At 38.9% G+C, this 19,299-nt stretch overlaps 1 protein-coding gene across 5 annotated transcripts in view; it reads left to right on the top strand.

Moving 5' to 3' along the window:
- Positions 1 to 19,299, top strand: part of LOC127970907 (transcription factor COE3-like) — a 102,202-nt gene that overhangs the window by 69,790 nt on the left and 13,113 nt on the right. For all 5 annotated transcript variants that reach the window (XM_052573612.1, XM_052573611.1, XM_052573615.1 and 2 more), the window contains exon 11: positions 10,966 to 11,054. In XM_052573612.1, the coding sequence (XP_052429572.1) occupies positions 10,966 to 11,054 (89 nt within the window). The remainder of the gene's footprint in view (positions 1 to 10,965; positions 11,055 to 19,299) is intronic.

Raw genomic sequence — 19,299 nt, 5'->3', positions numbered from 1 at the left:
ACACTAGCGCTCGTGTCTGACTTTTGGCTGATGTCTGTTCTCTTGTGTCCAACGGGCAGGACGAGTATCATTTAGTCAAATCGATGCTTTTCATACACCGATTATTCCATCAGAATAATCCAGATGCCAGTCAACGTAAGCGAAAGGTCAGATCAAGGACTGTTTAGTGTGATAAGAAAATGTCACAGCGACGCTCATAAAAGAGAAAGAAAAAGAGGCCTGTGTTCAGGCTTTCTGTTATACATCAGCTTTATCTCAGTGTATTTCCCACATTCTTTGTTCAAAGCACCTCTCATTCAGATGCATTTGCCTTGTAAGCAGCAAAAAGAGACAACTTTACAATGGCCAGGACGGCCCTGTCTTACCTCCGACCGTTCCTTTGCAATGCTAATGTCTGCTCGGACCGACAAGATGCTTTGACTGACAGCTGTACGCCACGTTGCTTTTATAAATCCTGCATTGTGAATAGCTTGAATTTCTCTTAAAGTTCAAAAGAATATTCTCAGCACGAAGGATGCGTGTTGCAAATTGTAAGGTTGAATGAAACAGCACCTGTAGAATATCTCTGAATCAGAATGCAGAGACAAAAGTCAATGAAAGGTCATAGAAGATAGAGGACAAAGAGAATATATTCATGCAAAATTGTTTATATTTTATATTTATATATATATATATATATATATATTATTTTTAGATATAGCAGTTCCTATAAGAATACAGTTTGGAGACTCTATGCTTACTCTTTCTGTTTCTCAAAATGATTTTCGTTGTACGCTGCAAATTAGATTCACGCATTCATATTTTAGTTTGTGGATTCACTGACGTACATCCAGGAACTTATTTACTGTGCCAGAGATGTGTGATATTCATGAATGTGAAATGAAGCGGGCTTTTAAATACTGAATAGGCAGACTGCATATAATTGAAGAGGAATGAGAGTGCATCTAACCTCAGTGATGTCTTTCCCACCAGAGACTTCCCATAAGCCCCAGTGAGCTCAACTTTACACTGCATTCCAGCTCGAAAAAAAAAAAACCCTCACTCCTTATCGTCAGACACTTCCAGATGAACACAAGCCAGTTTGAATATTTTGAAAGAGATACATTTAGGTCATCAGAAATTAAGCGTTCAGGCCGTAGGGAATGGGAGGGGGATACGTACATTGGCTAAGGAAACTGGCATCTCTGTGCAGACACAAATTATTTTTATCATATTCCTTTTATCTGCCTTTCATTAGCAGTAATGGACCCCAGAAATGCATCAAAGACAGTCAATGTGCCCATTCCACTGATTATAGGTTGACTGTCTTATCTGTGCTGGAGTGGAAAGCCAGAGCAGCAGTGTTCAAAGCATGTCTTCTCCGATATCACTACCGTTAACACTGCCATCACAGGAAGTGATCTCACAGTCTTCAAACTGAAGCATCTGGGGCTGTCAGAGGGATATTTCTTCACAGCTTAGTAAAATTTAGAATTCAACACAATTTTTCAATTCAACTGTTGTTGTATGGAATTTTTATGTAATAACAATTACCCTTGCACACCTGTAGGTAATCGATAGGTGTATAAGAAATATGGATTAAGAGGTTATGAGTGAATAAATATATTTGTTTATGTTTTGATATAGTTTTTCATTTAATTATAAATTGGTTATGCCCTACAGAATGTTATATTGGAATTTGAATTGAAATTAAAGGAAAAGGAATTTACTTTCCAATTAATAGACATTCAAAAAATCCATACAATTTTTTATGAAAAAATAAATTATATATTTACTATGATTTATATATTGATTGCACATATAAAAAACATACAATTAAATAATGTACAGCTTTATAATTTCATATATAAAGGGATATTTTTTATACTATATATTTGAATGTTTTGTGATTTTATAATTGACTGCAGTTTATTTCAATTTCAATTCTGCATCTTGCTACCTTTATTCAAATTCAAATTTCTAATTCAAATGTGAAATGATGATATTGATATGTAAAAGTCTGCTCTGCACCTGCTGGCTGTGGCTTTTACTATTCCTAGCACTACAGGGAAATGTCAAAGACGGGCTCCGTCCGAATTCCCTGAAAGCATTTCGCATGTGGCATGGGCTAGTTAGGACATCTTGTTAGATTAGCAGAATGTTAAGTCCATTCTCACTTTCAGTGTTGCAGCTGGTACCTGATAACTATTACAGCTTTGTTTCTTTCTCACGTTTACTCTGTTCTCTGTCGCACTCCCTTCGGAGAGATCTTCACTCTTATTCTGTTAGTTCTCCCTTCTGCCTGCATGCATCATTAAGTCCTTCAGTCCACCAGCTCTTGTCTCTCTCTCTCTCTCTCTCTCTCTCTCTCTGTCTCTCAGGGGGTTAAGACTCCCCAGGTGTTGGGTTAGAGGAAGGAGGGCGAGATGAGTGTGAAGAGCCTAAGGGTATTGACTTTCCTGGGAAAACACAGCTCTCTAAAATCAGTAGCCAAATACTGCAATAACTCAACAGCCATTGATCCTCTTTCCCCTACGGCCACATTGATCTATACATTACAAGCTCTGAGACTGGCGGAATGGATCCAGCCTACGCTAACACAACCTCCCAATCGCCTGTAACTTACTGCCTCTGTCATTATAATCATAATAACAATACATGTGACCAGAAATAATGTATTCGGTACGATACAGCCGAACGTCAGCAAACCGTGCCTCTTGTTTGCAAGCATTCGAGCTCTATTTGGGGCATCAAAAGTCAGCATTTGACTTGGCCTTTTGGGTATAGCATTTTATTTGATTGCCTCAGTCAAGAAGATCCAGCAGAAATAAAACTTGTATCTGAAACATCCTCTCCACTTCCTGAAAGGGGAGGGCTTATATTCCCTTAGCGGTGATGCATGCATTCCAAGCAATTGCACAATATCCTAGAAACAGAGGCTGAGAGGATACTGGAGGTGCGGGACTGTTAATATGAAGAGCATTGTTCTCCTGGGCACCAATGTGCCTGTCAGAACATGCCTGATGTCTTCCAGGCTGACAGCCTTTGGCATTGCAAACAAGAGCTGTAGCATCTTTGCTGGGTGAGACCTTTTGTTTAAAAGGCTCAGGGTTGTTTAAATAGGGTGCTGGGTTACAAAACGGGCAGGGGCAGGGTGAACTTCCTCCCGTCCACCTGCTCAACCCATTTCCAATACCTTATTTTTGTTTGTTTAAGCAGAAATTGTAGAAAAGACGCTAATGGCTGTCATAGAGTTGTAGACTAGGCTGACGCAAGTCCCAAAGGTTAAGGAAGGTAGGGTGCATATGTTTCGGTGTCGCTAAGCATATAATCTATAATCTAATATAGATTATACAGTTGCCAAAAGCGAATGTAATTGTAAGAGCTGATTTTAGATTATATTGAGTTACAGTACTGCATAGTTTACCCCAAAATCAAAATGTAGACCCTACTCAAAAAATCTTGGAAATGTGAAATTATTATTTTAAATTAGAATTATTTGTACAATTGCATAATTTTTTATAAATTACATTTTACTAATTTAATAAATTTACATTTCAAATTATTTTGGTGGTTATCAGTGGATTACTATGGCTCAAAACAGATAGGAACTCTTAAATATGTTGGTTTATAAAAATTACATCAGTTAACAAAATATGGTATTTTATTGTGAATTTAAGTTAAGATTGTAAAACCTAAAATGTTGCTTCCATATTTTTTAACGGTGAAGTTCTGGCAACCATAGCTGGCAACCAGCTGTCGATATTTTACAGTTAATGTCACAGATGTATTTATACATTGTATATACATAACAAATATACAGTACACAGTGCACACACATATCAACAAAAACTTAGATTTTTTATGTGATTAATCACTAATAAGCATTTGACAGCATTATTTTTTTTATCAAATAAACTGATTGTTTCAATTATTTAAATAACAGTTTCTGATCAAATTTGCTCTTTTGGTCAAAAACTGATAATGGTGTTTTGTGTCATTTTCCATGGCTAAAATGTAGGTTCATCCCTAATATTTAAATTTATTTATTTTTGCATTCCTACCATGTCCATGTTTTTGAATCCTTACCAAAGCAAGTCAGTTTGATCCAGTGTTGTTGTTTTTGACCCCATTCATTTCCACGTACAGACAAAAACATTCTTCAGAATATCTTCAGGTTCATAACAATGTGAGGAAGGGACTAAGAGACTTCTGAAAATGCAGGAACGTAGAGCTGGAACAGATGTTGGGAATCATTGTAAGGGTGGGATTTGATGTCAAAGCCATACAACAAAGATTTTCTCAATCTAGCTATGTAATTGTTGCAGCCTGAGGCCTGGGGAGTCGATTGGAAAACCACCCAGCACCCAGCTGGTATGCAACTTAAAATCATGGGCTGGTCTTGGAACCTGCTCGCTGTGTTCTCACATCAGCCAGAGGTTCTGGCGCCATCCACCACCTAAGCTCTTTAAAACTGGCACTAAAGCTTAATGGCACAGGCACTGTGGACGCGGTGGCTGATGTTTCTCAAAGACCGTTCCCATAGTCAGAGCTCGGAGAGGGACCAGGAGCAGTGCACTTGTTGCCCAAGCCGATGAACAATGGGCCACTTTGTTACCTTTTCATCCTCAGTGCAGGCAGATGGAACACATTAGTGGAACGTTCCACTGGATAAGCTCTGCGGGGCTGCCGAGCACGTAGAACAGGACCCAGCATGATGTCATCATTTTGTTCAGTTGTTTCACAGCTTGGACGCCGATGTGTTCGAGAGTCTCACACTAGGAGGTGGTCTGTCAGCAGTATCCAGTCTGTGGCATATATTGGTGAGATACTTTCACAGTAGCTCCAGTACAGCCTTTGAGTGGAATCCATAACCTGTCATCTTATTGTCAAACTTAAAAGGTTAAAGAAGCAGACGTCATAACTTTTCTCTTTCTTGCAAGCCAAGAGTTTGTCAAGAGTATTTACTTATTGATGTTTTTGTATTTGCATAAATCTTAGTGGTGTGCTGAAACAATCACATAATAATATATATAGTTTGTTTGTGAGTGACTATATTTATTGGCTAGGCACCAAAATAAAAAATATAGGCCAAAACAGCTAAATCATTATTTTAAATTATAATTCTTAATAATAATCTTAATTTTTTATTAAACTATATAAAAATAATAATTATATATTTTTTTCATGATGAGTTTTCTTATGATTTTTTTCTATAGCTCTCTATATGCTTTTCTACATTTTAAAGTATACAGTTTCCACGTCTGTTTGTCCACTTATTTTCTTTTGGTCAATAACTAAAAATGGTATTTAGTTGAATTTTTGGTGGCCAAAAGTTTTCTTCATCTGTCTGTGAGGCTCTATAAGGCCAAGAGATATTACAACTATATTGATTTATTGAATAATGATTTATGTATTCCAATCATATCATGAGGTAGTTGGCGATTCCCAGCCCTATAATAACTACACAGCACCAACTCTCTGATATATGGAAATGTGTGCAGTGACTTGAATGTAGCGAACATTTCCAGTGTGGAAAGACTGAAGTGGAAGTGACATTAACACACCGAGCTCCTTCCGTTACTCCTTCTCTCTCTTTCCCTCTCCTCGGAGACCAAGCAGTGACACAGTCATGCTGATTACCACTTGCATCCGTTTGCCTTACCGGCTAGATATGTTAATCATCTGCTGGGTAATTGCTTCTGTAGTGCCTTGATTAAGTTGAGTGACACGTCAAGGAAGTGTACCTCATGCTTACCCCACCTGAGGAGCCTGTTATTATTTTGGAGTCACAGCCTAAAGTGTCCACCCATGAAACGACTAATTATCCAACATTGGTTCCACGGGTCTCCTCTTTAAGAGAAAAGTGACTCCTTTAATAGTAATATGAATCTCGGCTCTATGGAGGAACGAAACGTTTCCCTGGTGGAGAAAAGCCCTCAGCTGCTCATCAAATTACTCAACCTCCTCTTTTATTCCACTGATCTTACTTCCTGCATACAAAATGACAGACACCCGTGAAGTGACATAGCACACGTGTTTCCGAACATCTTGCTCCATTAATGTAACGTCTGACAAAAAGGGAGAATCATTTGTTGAATATTATCTGTCCCAAAGAAGACAGTTTTTCACAGTGCGGTGTCACACAGGGGTAAACCGAGGTTAGCTCAGCTTTCCTAATTGCTGCCATAACAGCGAAGCGCATTCAGGACGTAATTAAAAGTGTGTGGTTTTTTAGTGCGAGTGAGTCTGTGTTGTCTGCGTGTTTGAAGAGGCTGGGGTGAGCTTCTCTTCATCTTCCCTGGTGGCTCTCCACTTTAAAGCAGCCTGCACACCCTGCCTCTACTGTCAATCACAGTTTAAAGTTCATGAAATTTCTATGAGGATCGATCCAGGGAGGAGGAGGAGGTAGGAGTGTTTGGGGGTTGCAGGGGTTAGGGATGGGGGAGTCAGGCCTTAATGATTGATCAGAACTTGCACTTTGAATCTCACTTCTTGTTTTATTTCTTCAGAGTGGTGCAGAGAAGCGCATTCCGATTTCTCCGTCAGTTGCGGAGAAATGTGTTTCCATGTGCCGCAACCTTTTTGATGCGAGGACAAAGAGGAGATGGATGGGTTGAAATTGATGGTACACAACAGGGGGTCTTCAGACTTTTGTCAACAAGCCAGAACGGCGACCTCGCGGCGACAGAGTAGAACAAGAAAACAAATCGCTTCCTCTCACGTTGCCCCGTTGCGCATCTGTAAATGTCTTCCCCCTAAAGAGTAGCGGGGCAATCTAAGTGCGAGATACCCATCTGCAGGTGAAAGCCGCTCTGAGCCATTCTCTCCTATATCAATCATGTAGCACATGAAAATGAGAAATTGAGGCATGTTGCGTCACAATCTGAACCCGCATCAAATTCCCCATTTCATCAATGTGCCTCCCACGGACAGAGCAGGGCTTGATCAAGTGTTTTAGATGGGCCGAAGGCTCCATCTGAAATCGTTCAGTCTGCGTTAGAAGGAGACTGCTGAAATAGCCTTTCTCTGAATGGCGCAGACATGCAGTTGCGATTGTGGCCTAGGGGGCATGACTACGCTTACGATCACTGCATCACAGGGGCTAAGGAGGAGAGAATGGGAATGGATATGGCACCTAAAAAGCCCCATGTTGTAAAGACAGACGCCATCAGGGAGAGGCGAAACATGATCAGCCGGGGGGCTGGTTGGAAAGTGGGAAGAAGATAATGTAAATAGAAAAACAGAGGAGGGTAAATAGATGTAAGTCCATTGGAGAGCATGGATGTAAACAAGCAGAGACTGAACATTTGGCTGGAGACAAGTTATTGGGGCTGGGCTGGGAAATTAGGCACTGTCATAGCTTGTGGAGCAGGATTGTGTGCCATTCAGAATAGTTTTTAAGTCCCAGTTACAGTCCTCAATTGGAATTGAATTTAAACTCAGAATAGTCTTTAAATTCCAATTACATTCCTGAATTTGAATTTCAATTGAGGTAGCAATCTTTGAGGTAGCAATCCTTGAGACTAAATTTAAAACGTTTCTTGACAAAGCCTGATTTTAAAGTTTAAAAAGCATTGAAGCTTTAAATATAATGGATGGATGTAATGACTGAATAAATGAATAATGGATGAATATGATGGAACGATGGATGGATGGATGGAATGACTGAATGAATGAACAATGGATGAATATGGATGAATAACAATGGATGAATATGACTTAACGATGGATGTATGGATGGATTGATGGATGGACTGAGAAGACATGTAGATATATAGTATGATGGATGGAACAAACAATAAATTAATATATTTATAATAGACTTAATTAATTTAACCAAATAAATTAACAATTGTAGACAATGGATTACATTTGAATTTGATTTTTTCATTTGAATTGCAGTCCCATTTCTTGTCACTCCAATTCAAATCCCAAATCAACATTCATGTGTGTTGTTGTGTGTGGAGTCCATTATTCATTTACATTCTCTGCTTTTTCTTTCATTCTTGTTGTATATCTTTTCCCCTCCTCTTTTATTTCCCTCCCTCTTTTATTAGTAAGCATTGCCCTCATTAGATCTGGCTATCATGAGTTGGTGTGTGTTGAGTGGTTTCCCAGTCAGCCCTATTTGACCTCTGACTTCTACGGAGCGTGTAATAAGAACAGAGAGGTATGCTGGGATTGATTTTAGAGTTTCACGCTCTACCTCTAATTTGCTAGATAGATAGCGCTCCGGCGAGCTCATATGTGAGGACAAACGCAGGTGTGCCATGCAGGTTAACTGCATGTCAGAGGTCAAATGCTCAACGGTTTTGCTGATGTGCGTCGATGATGATGGGGGACACGATTCAGACTCGACCCTGCAGTGCTGATGATCAAAATCTTGACAGTAATAGATGTAATTATGCAAGCAGATGAGGAAATGCTTTTTTTGTGTGTCTCTTATATGGCGGCTCATTGTGTTGCCCCGTCCCGCTGGACATCTGAAAGAGGAAATCATATTAATCTTTTGCTGTTACCTCACTCTCCAAAGCAACCTTCTATTTAGCATCTGTAGATCTCAGTGGAGAGTGTGATAACCTTCAAACGAGAACGAGAGAGAGAGAAAAGAGATGTGCAGCCCCACAGCGCCTGCAATAAGGAGATGATTAAATTAATAATAAATATACATCCCTCTATTCGTCTCCTCCAACACACACACACACACACATACACTCGCCACCTCTTCAGCGAACTGCATTATCTTTCCCTTTTCGCAATCGCACGTCAGGCACAGCAAAGACGCGTGGATGGCTGAGAGGAAGGGAGAAAAAAATCAATACAAATTACGACGGAGAAAGTGGCACTGATGGCTAGAATTGCAGCATATGTTTACACTAAATCAGGCAATCTATCTTCATATGGGCTGTGTAATGCAGGCGGGGTCAGGGTTCGGCCCGCGCACACACACTCTCCAATTACTCCCACTTCTCCGCGGGAGGCAGCCGTATCGATTGGCTGAGAGGACAGAGGCCCTGCAGGCAGCCAATGGGGCGCTGGGGTCAAAGTTCAGGGGGATTTTAATAAGAGAAGTAATGGGCTTAATTTCTTGGGGGTGTGATAGAGAGACAAAGCCCTCCCTCTCATGTCCCCTGTCCGACGGTTCATTAAAGTGCAAGTTTTATGGGATTGCTTTGTGAAACTGCTCTCATGGATGCTCTTCTTCCGATGTTCCTGCATCTCGTTCGTTTTCTTTCATCACATTATTTTCTTTCTTTTTTCCTCTCTCATCTTTTGTTCTTTCACGTTTTTTTTTCTTATATATTTATGTTCATTTGTTTGATCAGGTCTTTGTTCATTCATTTATTATTCATTCATGTTTGTTCATTTGTTCGTTCACTCCTTCCTTCTTTTCTTTCTTTCTTTCTTTCTTTCTTTCTGCTTATTTTTTGTTTTCTGTGTTCTCCTTCCTTACTTCTTTTGTTTCTGTCCTTCTTTGCATTCCCTTTCTTTCTTTCTTTATTTTGCTTGTTTTTGTTTACTTATTTGTTCATTAGTTTATTCATGTGTTTTTTTACTCCATTATACTTCATGTTTCCTTTGTTGCATTAAATATTTGCTCTCCATTTTCTTTCTTTCTTTCTTTCTTTCTTTCTTTTGCTTATTTTTGTTTACTTATTTGTTCATTATTTTATTCATGTGTTTGTTTACTCCGTTATACTTAATGTTTCCCTTGTTGCATAAAATTTTTGCTCTCTGTTTTCTTTCTTTCTTTCTTTCTTTCTTTCTTTCTTTCTTTCTTTCTTTCTTTCTTTCTTTCTTTCTTTCTTTCTTTCTTTCATTCTTTCTTTCTTTCTTTCTTTCTTTCTTTCTTTCTTTCTTTCTCTTTATCTCTCCTTCTGTTTTACTCTTTTATCCTGACACCTTATATCCAGATGGCGGTGATTAGCGCATAGCAGACTATCCAAAAACGACACAACAAAACAACGGCACGTAGATCGCTTACTGAGTCTAATCACACTGCCGTTTGATCAAACCGCAGTTCTCCCGACTCTGAGAAGGAACGTGATCGTTTCCACAGAGCCTTTCTCGGAGCGTCCTGAAAGACTGTTCACTCGCTTTCACGGGGGCATTGAGTCACAAAGACCCCCACACACCCCCTCCTCAGCCACCGCTGTCACTCTGCGAGCTCTTTTCTCCTCCTCGCTGTGAAACCGGCTCAAACAAATTTGATTTAGCAGCTCGCTGAGACCCATTCCCGGGGAAAGAAAACAAATATTGTTATAATGGTAATAACATCTATTTGCCGCGCACGACAAACGGCACCGGGCCCTTTGAAAAGAGGCCCCTACTCCTGCGCAGCCACCTTATTCTTATTCATGAAAGCACCGCTTATGCATATTAGTGCAAACTAGGTATTCTACTCGCTAGCATTTGGACTGTCAATCATCCTTACGGAATACAAGAGGCAACGGTGACAAAAGCGGACCGGGCAAGAAGGCTGACAAATTGTCCCCAAAGTCAAATTTGACAGCCTTTTATGATTAATGGGCTTGATTATGGAGAAATATCTCCCTAACTGCTTTCCGGGTGTTTCTTTCTGCCGTCGTACCGCGACAGAGATGGGAAAGAGGGGCTAAGCGGAGGTGCTGTTTGCGGCAAGAGAATGAAATATACGTGAGCAGGGTTGAGTGAGAAGAAAAGAATTGAATTAGGCAGGAAAGGTTAGAGTTTTGGAATAAAGAAGTGTAAAGAGGGACAGGAAGGCCATAGGGCCTCACTAAACACTTCATAAAACAAATTCACACAGGGGGAGGCCTGGATTGATGACACAGGGATGAAAGTAAACAAATATGCAGGGAGAAACCTACACAGACACACGCTGATATTTAACCCCACGGCAGAGAACTCTGGGCAATGGACAAGATGACATAACGGCCTGTTTCTGAGAGAATTGCAGTCAGTTAAATCAAATAAACATCTTATTTTCGGTTTCTCCTGCAGCTCTGAACGAACCCACCATAGACTACGGCTTCCAGAGGCTACAAAAGGTCATCCCTCGTCACCCTGGAGACCCGGAGAGGTTACCTAAGGTAAGTGCGGTCGCCAGAAAATGCTTTTGCTGCTTTCAAAATCACCCATTTTGTTTTCCCTGGCCGAGCTTTGGATTTACAAAGGCTCTCCTACATTTGAAAGAAACGTTTGACATAAATTTGAAAATAGGTGTAAAGCATTCTCTAGATGGGAGGTGAATATTTCAGTCTCAGATTTGGCGTTGCATCTCCATTCTTGCTGAAAAGGACACGTGTTTTCTTATGTCTGTGAAGCAATCCTTGATTCTGAAAGCCTGAGGGTCTTCTGTTTGATAGCGTAGAAGAGCAGCTCGTACTCGCTTGTGAATGAAAAAACAACTGTTTGTGTGATGCTGGCTTTGAAAGGGTGAGATGGAGGTTAGATCGGCACTGTTATGCACGCTGGTGGCACATTGCAGCTTTGGGGCAGCAACAAGCAACAAATCAAAGAACAAAGCTGATATGCAACGGGTGTAGAATGTGTGTATATATATATATATACAAAACACACACATGTGTGTGCACAAACATCGAGTCAAGAGCAAAAACTCAATGTGCCGTCAGGTGCCCTGGGCGGTTTGCCGCCTGGTTAGTATGAAAAGATTATTTTCCCCTAAAAAGGCAGGGAGCTAAGTGAGAGAGATTCTTTTGGGCAAGGCACTGGTGTAGGAGGGGATCAGATCTGATGCGGACTGACACTTTAAAACAGCTGCCAAATTGAAACCATTTATCAAAATCTGACATCTGAGATCCAGTCACCAAAAAAGCAGTTTATTTGTAAATTGATACTAATAGTGAGCATACATTGTCTGGCCGCTTTGATGCTGCGATACGTGGCAAGGGGAGACCGCCAGCTATCACCTCTTATATACTTATACATTCAAGAGGAAAACTCAATAAGATTGTAGACAGTTTCTTTTTTTCACGCCGTCTTTTTCATGTTCCTGGTGCCTCGGTTTTTTAACACAGTCCTATAAATAAATAACCAAGTAAATACATAAAGCAGTAAGTAGGTAAATAAATAACTAACCGAATGAATAAGTAATTGAGCATGCAAATGAGTAAATAAATAAACAAATAAAGTTGGTAAATAACTATTCCAAGCTGTGCCTGAACAACACTGTTTGTCCTTTTATCACTGTTATATCTGTGTGTATCAGATGTGTACATATGTAATATTAATGATATATGCATATATATACACTGTATGTATGTATATGTGTGTGTATATATATATATATATATATATTTGTATATATGTATGTATATGTATACATACGCATATTTCTTTTTGAGAAGTGTGTTTTAGCATACTGTATACTTGACTCCTTCCAAATCCTTGATCAGATCCGCAGTGTGTGTGCCAGTGATGGCCCCAGCATTTAGAAACCCAGCTGTGTTTGTCGGACGACCTTTGCTTGGGCCAGGCGTGTATCAGGTTTATCTATAATTTCATTTCCAGTCCCGGGTTTGGCCGTGAGCACACACCTCTCTGTCCAGATAGATCAGGAATATGGATGTGATTCAGGAGGCTGCTCTGTCCCGCAGGCAGCTGTGTTTCTCGCTGGCATTCGGGACACACATTCACAGGCAGTCCCAGGTTACCGTAAGGTTAACGACCTGTGAGATCCACTCTAACGGACACCTGGATTATGGCATGTCTTATAAACTCAGAAGGGGGGGGGGGGGGGGGGGGGTCCTCTGTTAGCAACTATTTCCAACACAAGAAAAATGAATGCACATTAAATGAACCGAAAAAGACCTGTTTGGATGCTGAAATATTTATAAACTGGCTTTCTGGTCAGTGAGAGGGAATATACACTTTATGTACATGTGGCAGTTCCCAGAAGCCCTGGACAATGCAGATAGGGGAGACTGGGGCTAGTTGTCACAGTTTGTACTTGAGTAAATATGTTTAAGCGTAGGCTTAGTCAGTTTCTCTATCAATGCACATCTTGATCCTACAATGCAATTAAACTTTACACACTATTTTAGGCATGCTGATATTTTGTGACAACATGCCCCAATGGTAAGGCGTATTGTTACATTATATGGGGTATGTTTAAAGAATTCTATTCATAATATTGGATAAAAATAAACAGAAAATTAATTCTGAAACAAAAATATTAAAATAACACGATCTAGATTCCAACAAAAATATAAAGCCACTGTTTTTTGTAAATAACCATATATTTAAATTAACGCATTTCATAAAATTGCAACATAAAATGTTGTGACTTGATCGCTTTAATTTTAGTTTATGGAATACAATTCTAAATTTTAATTCTAATTCAAATTAAAAAGTGTTTGACACATTTGAAACCAACATAAAAAGCTACTAATAAAGAAAATATACATTTTTGCAGTTGTATTTTTCACTCAAAAGTTATTTAAATATCGTCCTTGTGACAGCTAGCCCCATTCTGTTCGTACTACTATGTGCCCTCTTTAAGGAGGAAGTAGATTATTGGCTTCCTCTGTCTTGTCATTTTCGCACATTTTGCTTTATCGGTTGCTCTTCATTAGCACAGTAAGCTGATATGTGTGTGTGTGCAAGTAGCAGGTTGCTGTTGTAATGTTGTTTATGCATGTATGTGTGTGTGTGGTGGACCTCTGTTCACCAGGCTCAGTGTGTGTATGTGATTTATCATTGTTAGGGGACCTGTCGGATGGCTTGCTCTCCCGGGTCAGCTGATCTGCTCTCGCCGGGCGCTTGAGAACCATCCTCCCATAATTGAGCCCCTGGAAAGAAAGCAAGGGGAAAACAGGAGGAAGAAAAGATAGAAGGAAGATAGAAACAGGCTTGTCGGGAGACAGCCTTCAGGGCTAGAGAGCTGGGCCAATCTAGAGTCAAACAGACTCACCTTGTTACCTGTGCTGAATGAACTGTAGAGTGACTCCTCGTGACCCATTCACACACATACACTTCACACACACACACACAGACATCTGGGGGCGGGAGTGTTGAGATGGTTTCATGCTGTGAAGCTGTGCTGTGGAGGTCCGTGAAAAGGAAAAGGAGAGGAACACAGCATCTCGATGCACCGTAACACGTGCTCTCTGCCTTTTGGCAGGTAGAGTGAAGAGATTAACATGCAGACATGAATCCAGCTCATCCAGAACGCCTCTCAGGGGATGGAGCCGCTCACATGCCTCCCCGAGCGAATCTCTCGCAGAGTCCAAACCCGTTAAGGCCTGTCTCTCGAAAATAAAGGTTCCAATTAGAACTGAAAAGAGTTTTACTGACCGGTGTTCCACAAAAAACTTTTTTTAAATCATCAGAATTGTCAGATGATGCTAATGCTAAAAACAATGATATATGCAAATATTAAAATACAGCTAAGCACATAATTGCACATAATTAGGATAATAAAAAGGGTTTTTTAATAGTGAGGAAAATATATTAGGGATGCATCAAAACCAACTTTATGGTACTTAAGTGCATATTTTACACATCACTTGGTAATATGGCCAATGCTAATACAATATTTGCCCAAGTGTTCATCCCAGTGTTACTTTAATATTATCTGTGTACTATTATAATTTTATTAAAAAATTTGATTAGCTTTTATTTTATATATTTTTTATTTTGTAAATATGACTAACTAGGGATATTTTTATTTACACCTTTATTGTGTAAATATGAAATACCCTATATATATATATATATATATATATATATATATATATATATATATATATATATATATACTGATCTAAAAATTATATTTATTAATTGTTAATAATGTAAGTATTATTCAGTGTCACAAGAGCTAAACTCAAGATACGTATAAAGACAACTCAAGATACCTTGAAAAATGATTTCTCATATCAAGCGGGTCTTAAGAAGCGGCAAAGAAGAGTATGTTGAGGAACCAGAGATCACAAAGTGGGCAGATTCCTCCAATCACTGACCCTGCAGAGGATCGCTCAAGGTCCTATTGGTAGCACAAGAGGGACTCCTGCCTCATCCTTAACCTGTGACGCAAGGGAACCTCTGCAGGGTCCCATCACCTGATCCCCAGCAATGCCTGGGGCTCCTGGGTGAGGAAGAGAGGGTGTCAAATTGGGGCTTTGCTAAGAAAGACCACCACCCTAGAGTAATAAAGATCACAGGATGACTAATTGTATGCCTGGCAGGCAGCAGATCTTTACACCTCGACAGTCAGCTAATAAGACAAAAGGCCCAGCTCCTGTCTCTCCCAGGGCCAGGTGGCACACCTCTGGAGCCCAGAGCGGGGTCAGGTGCTCGGACCGACCGGCTGTAATCATCAGTGGGTCTACTTCAGGGCAACTGCCACCTTATCAATCATTGATTGCATTTCATTAGGGGTTCAGCAGAGTGAGTATTGAGCCTCGAAGTGATATTGAGGTTATAGTGCAGCTTGACTACAGGGAACAGCGCTGATTTGTGCTGGCAGACTTAATTTGAGAGGGAATGTGCCGGACCTTTTGTTTGGGCTGAGAAAGTGTGATGTGAAGTAGTTTGTAGAGATGTGTGAGGGGTGCGTGTGTAAAGTAGCCGCAGGTCTTTCTGTAGACGCCACATAAATAATGAAGTAAAGCTAAGTCCATCGTGCAGAACTGTGCAGTTTATTCACCCCGTGGCTGTTTAAAGTCATTTTATACCTCTCTCACTTGCTTTTTAGTTTTTCTACATACCTCACTTTCTAATGTTTCTCAAATAATTCATTTATTGTTATAGTTTACAGACTAACAAAACAGTTTAGCTTTTCACTTATATTTATTTGTGTTATTTTGTATTATCCAAAGTGACTTTTAAATGAGAAATACACAGCTGTGAAACTAAAACTATTATATTTTGTTACAATTATTATAATTTACTTGTATTAATTGTAATTACAATAAAAACTTTCCCAAGACAATTTTTAACTAATACTATTTGCGTCATTATTAATATAAATTTTAGCTGCTGCAGTATAATAAAATCAACAATGAAAAAAAATAAAAACATTTTTACATATCTCATAGAAAAAGTGAGTGGAATGTGTTCAGTGGAGAGGGTTCTGACTTTTTTTTTTACTTTTATTGTCCTCCATGCAAATATTGTTAAATCTGTTCACTCACAAGAGACTTAAGATTATACCTAGTATTGGGTTAGTGGCTTGATCAAATCTCTAACCTGATCTAAGAAAGAAATGTTATCACTAAACCAATGGTCAATCATATTTGACCTTTAATATTTTTTTTTATCAAATTTAAAGTTCATTTCTCAAACTCAGAACCTACACACTGGCAAATATGTTGTATTTGTCAGCGTGTGTGAAGATGGGAATAGCTAAGCACGAGTGAATGTGTGTGTGTGTGATTTTACGTATGTGCTTGTGTGTGTGTTCATGTTGTGCCAAAGGGCCGGTGGCAGAGTGTCGTAGCCAGCGAGCATCAGAGACATTAACTAACTTCTGTTTTATAATGGAGATTAATGAACTGAGCCGTGGCCAGGGGGAAGACAGGACAGGAGAGGAGAGCAAAGGAGAAAGAGGGTATGAAAAAGAACGAGAGAGAGGGGTGTGTTGCCAGTGCCAAGGCTGTGTTGGTGACAGATTGCCCACTGGGTGTGGATGGCAGGGCTCTGTTGAACCAGGGACAGGTTGGGCGACTGGGGCCGGACACAGGGAACTGCAGCGGGGAGGCAGCCTGGAACAAGAGCCCCATACCTGGACAGCATCAGGCACGAGAGCAGGGGAGAACCAAACCATGGAGACACGTACAGATGGGCAGAGAGAGGGAGGGAGTACTGGCTCGTATAATAAAGAAATACCCACAGGAACATTATAAGAGAGACAGACGACCAGACGTACAGTAAAACAAGAAATACTTTATGAACGGATTCACCCACACATTTAAAACAAGGCACTTATAGACATACACACTGTACACTGATTGATACATTAAACTGGGTGTAATAACAGTCATACAAAAAATTAATACATAATAAAAAGCATTAATACTGTTTTTCTATAACCTAATATAAACAGGTTGATCTTGTCATTTGATATAATATTTTTGAGTTTAAAGTTTTTTTTTTGTTTTTTTTTACAGTGCAATGAAAAAAAAACTAAATAATAATGCATAAAGACAATGACACATAGCTATTATTTTATAATTATTTCTTATTTTTATTAATATAATAATAGTATTTTATTATTAAAATATTTTTCACATGATTTATTTATCAATTTGGTAGATGCTTTAAGGCAAAGTGACTTTTTAAAATGTTACACTCTAAGCTAAGGAGATGAAATTCGTTATAATCATTTTTTAATGATTTAGTGTGATAATAGATTATAGCAGTGTTATTTTAGTATTAATGAGATATTGTTGTAGTCCTTATGAATATTTTGAATCAGTTTTTGTTTATATCTTCCATTTTCCATTCATTTTAAAATTTTAGTAATTTTTTATGATTTTTTTGTCATCTGGAATCTAAATACTGAGAAAATCACCTTTAAAGTTGTCCCAATTAAGTTCTTAGCAATGCATACTGTATTACTAATCAAAAATTAAGTTTTGATATATTTATGGTAGGAAATTTACAAAATATCTTCATGGAACAAGATCTTTACTTAATATCATAATGATTTTTGGCATAAAAGTCTCATACCGTGTTGTTTTTTTGTTTTTTTTGGCTATTGCTAAAAATATACCTCAGCAACTTAAGACTAGTTTTGTGGTCCAGGGTCACACACACACACACACACACACGCACACACACACACACACACATAAATGAGTCTCTACTCATCACATGGTAACAAATGTAAACGTTGAATAACTATATTAGACTGAATAATGCCAGAACAACAGAGCACAAGGTCTTTGCTGTAACAGGGACTCTCTCTCTCTCTCTCTCTCTCTCTCTCTCTCTCTCTCTCGCCCCATGTTTGTCATTGACTTGAGCCATCTGTGAGGATCGTTACTGCTCGTTGTTGATTGGCCGGGGGAGGACTGTTAGTTCTAAGGTCATATTTTGTCGTGGGAAATGCAAGTAATTGAGGATGATGAGGAGGAAGCTTTGTGTCCCCATCTCCATATGCCCCCCAATCTCTTGCGTGCATGTTGTGCACTACCACGCAAACACAGTCCCAGATGGGCTCTTAAAGTTAAACTCCAAAGGAATATCACAATATTCGGTGGTTTCCTGAGCCTTTTTCTGCCTCTCTGCTTGATCTGAAGGCCACTGTTGTTCTTCCTCGTAAAAGTAACAGTTTCCACACAGTGTGTTCAGAAACTCAGCCAGAAAGTGTTCAGTTTCAGGGCCTCGTGGCCTGGCATAAAACAGTCACTAAGAGCTGCACTTCACAGACGCAGGCTCGGCTAATATTTGCATGACATAGATGTGGGAAACCCGAGAGCTAATGTTCCAGCATGAGCTCTGTATTACTGCATGTATTATGGTATGTTTGTGCAGTTTATGTCCATTTTATGTCCATTTGTGTGTGTGTGTGTGTGTATGTGTGTGTATGTGTGTGTGTGTTTCTGGCCTAGATACAGTTTTGGGGGACAAAATGTCTAAAAGTTTTTTTTGTTTTTTTTTATTTATGAATTATTTGAGAGCAAATGTTCTTCATTCACTTCTAAAAATCTTCTGATTTATTTCCAAGTTATGAATAGATTAGAGATAACAACAAAGAAGATTTACTTTTTACTTAAATTGATTTACTAAGAATGCTGTATTTAGTTTAACATTACATTTTTTTACACTTTGGGAAGTCTGCAGCTTAATTTTAAAACAATACACTGAAAAGTGAAATTTCTTTAAGATTTATTTCTTTTCTTAAAATTATTTATATATATATTTTTAAACAAGAATACACTAAAAAGTGAGATTTTCTTAAAAATTTTAACTACTTTCTTAAAATTATTTATAATGTATTTAAAGTGTGTCTCATCTAGTTTAAAATTACTTTTTATGCTATTGATATATACAAAAAAATTACTAAAGGTCAAAAATAACGCTGGTGTAAATAAAATTGGTAAGCAATGAAAATACACAACCTCATTAATTATTCATGTCCTGGTGCATGCTGGGAACAGCAGCATCATAAAGCTAAGTGTATTTGACTTGATTTTATACCTTATATAAATATATATTGATATAATATACTGATATTTGTCAATAAACATTAGCAGGGTTTTCTTTGGGTCAATACAGTACAGTATACAAACAGATATACCTGAATTAGAGCTTGTGTTAGAACATGCAGAATGTAGAATTAGTGCAGTATTTCCAGTGAGTGTGTGT

The sequence above is a fragment of the Carassius gibelio genome, chromosome B14 (assembly GCF_023724105.1).
Source record: "Carassius gibelio isolate Cgi1373 ecotype wild population from Czech Republic chromosome B14, carGib1.2-hapl.c, whole genome shotgun sequence".
NCBI lineage: Eukaryota > Metazoa > Chordata > Actinopteri > Cypriniformes > Cyprinidae > Carassius > Carassius gibelio.
This window is presented reverse-complemented; position numbering and strand designations above follow the sequence as displayed.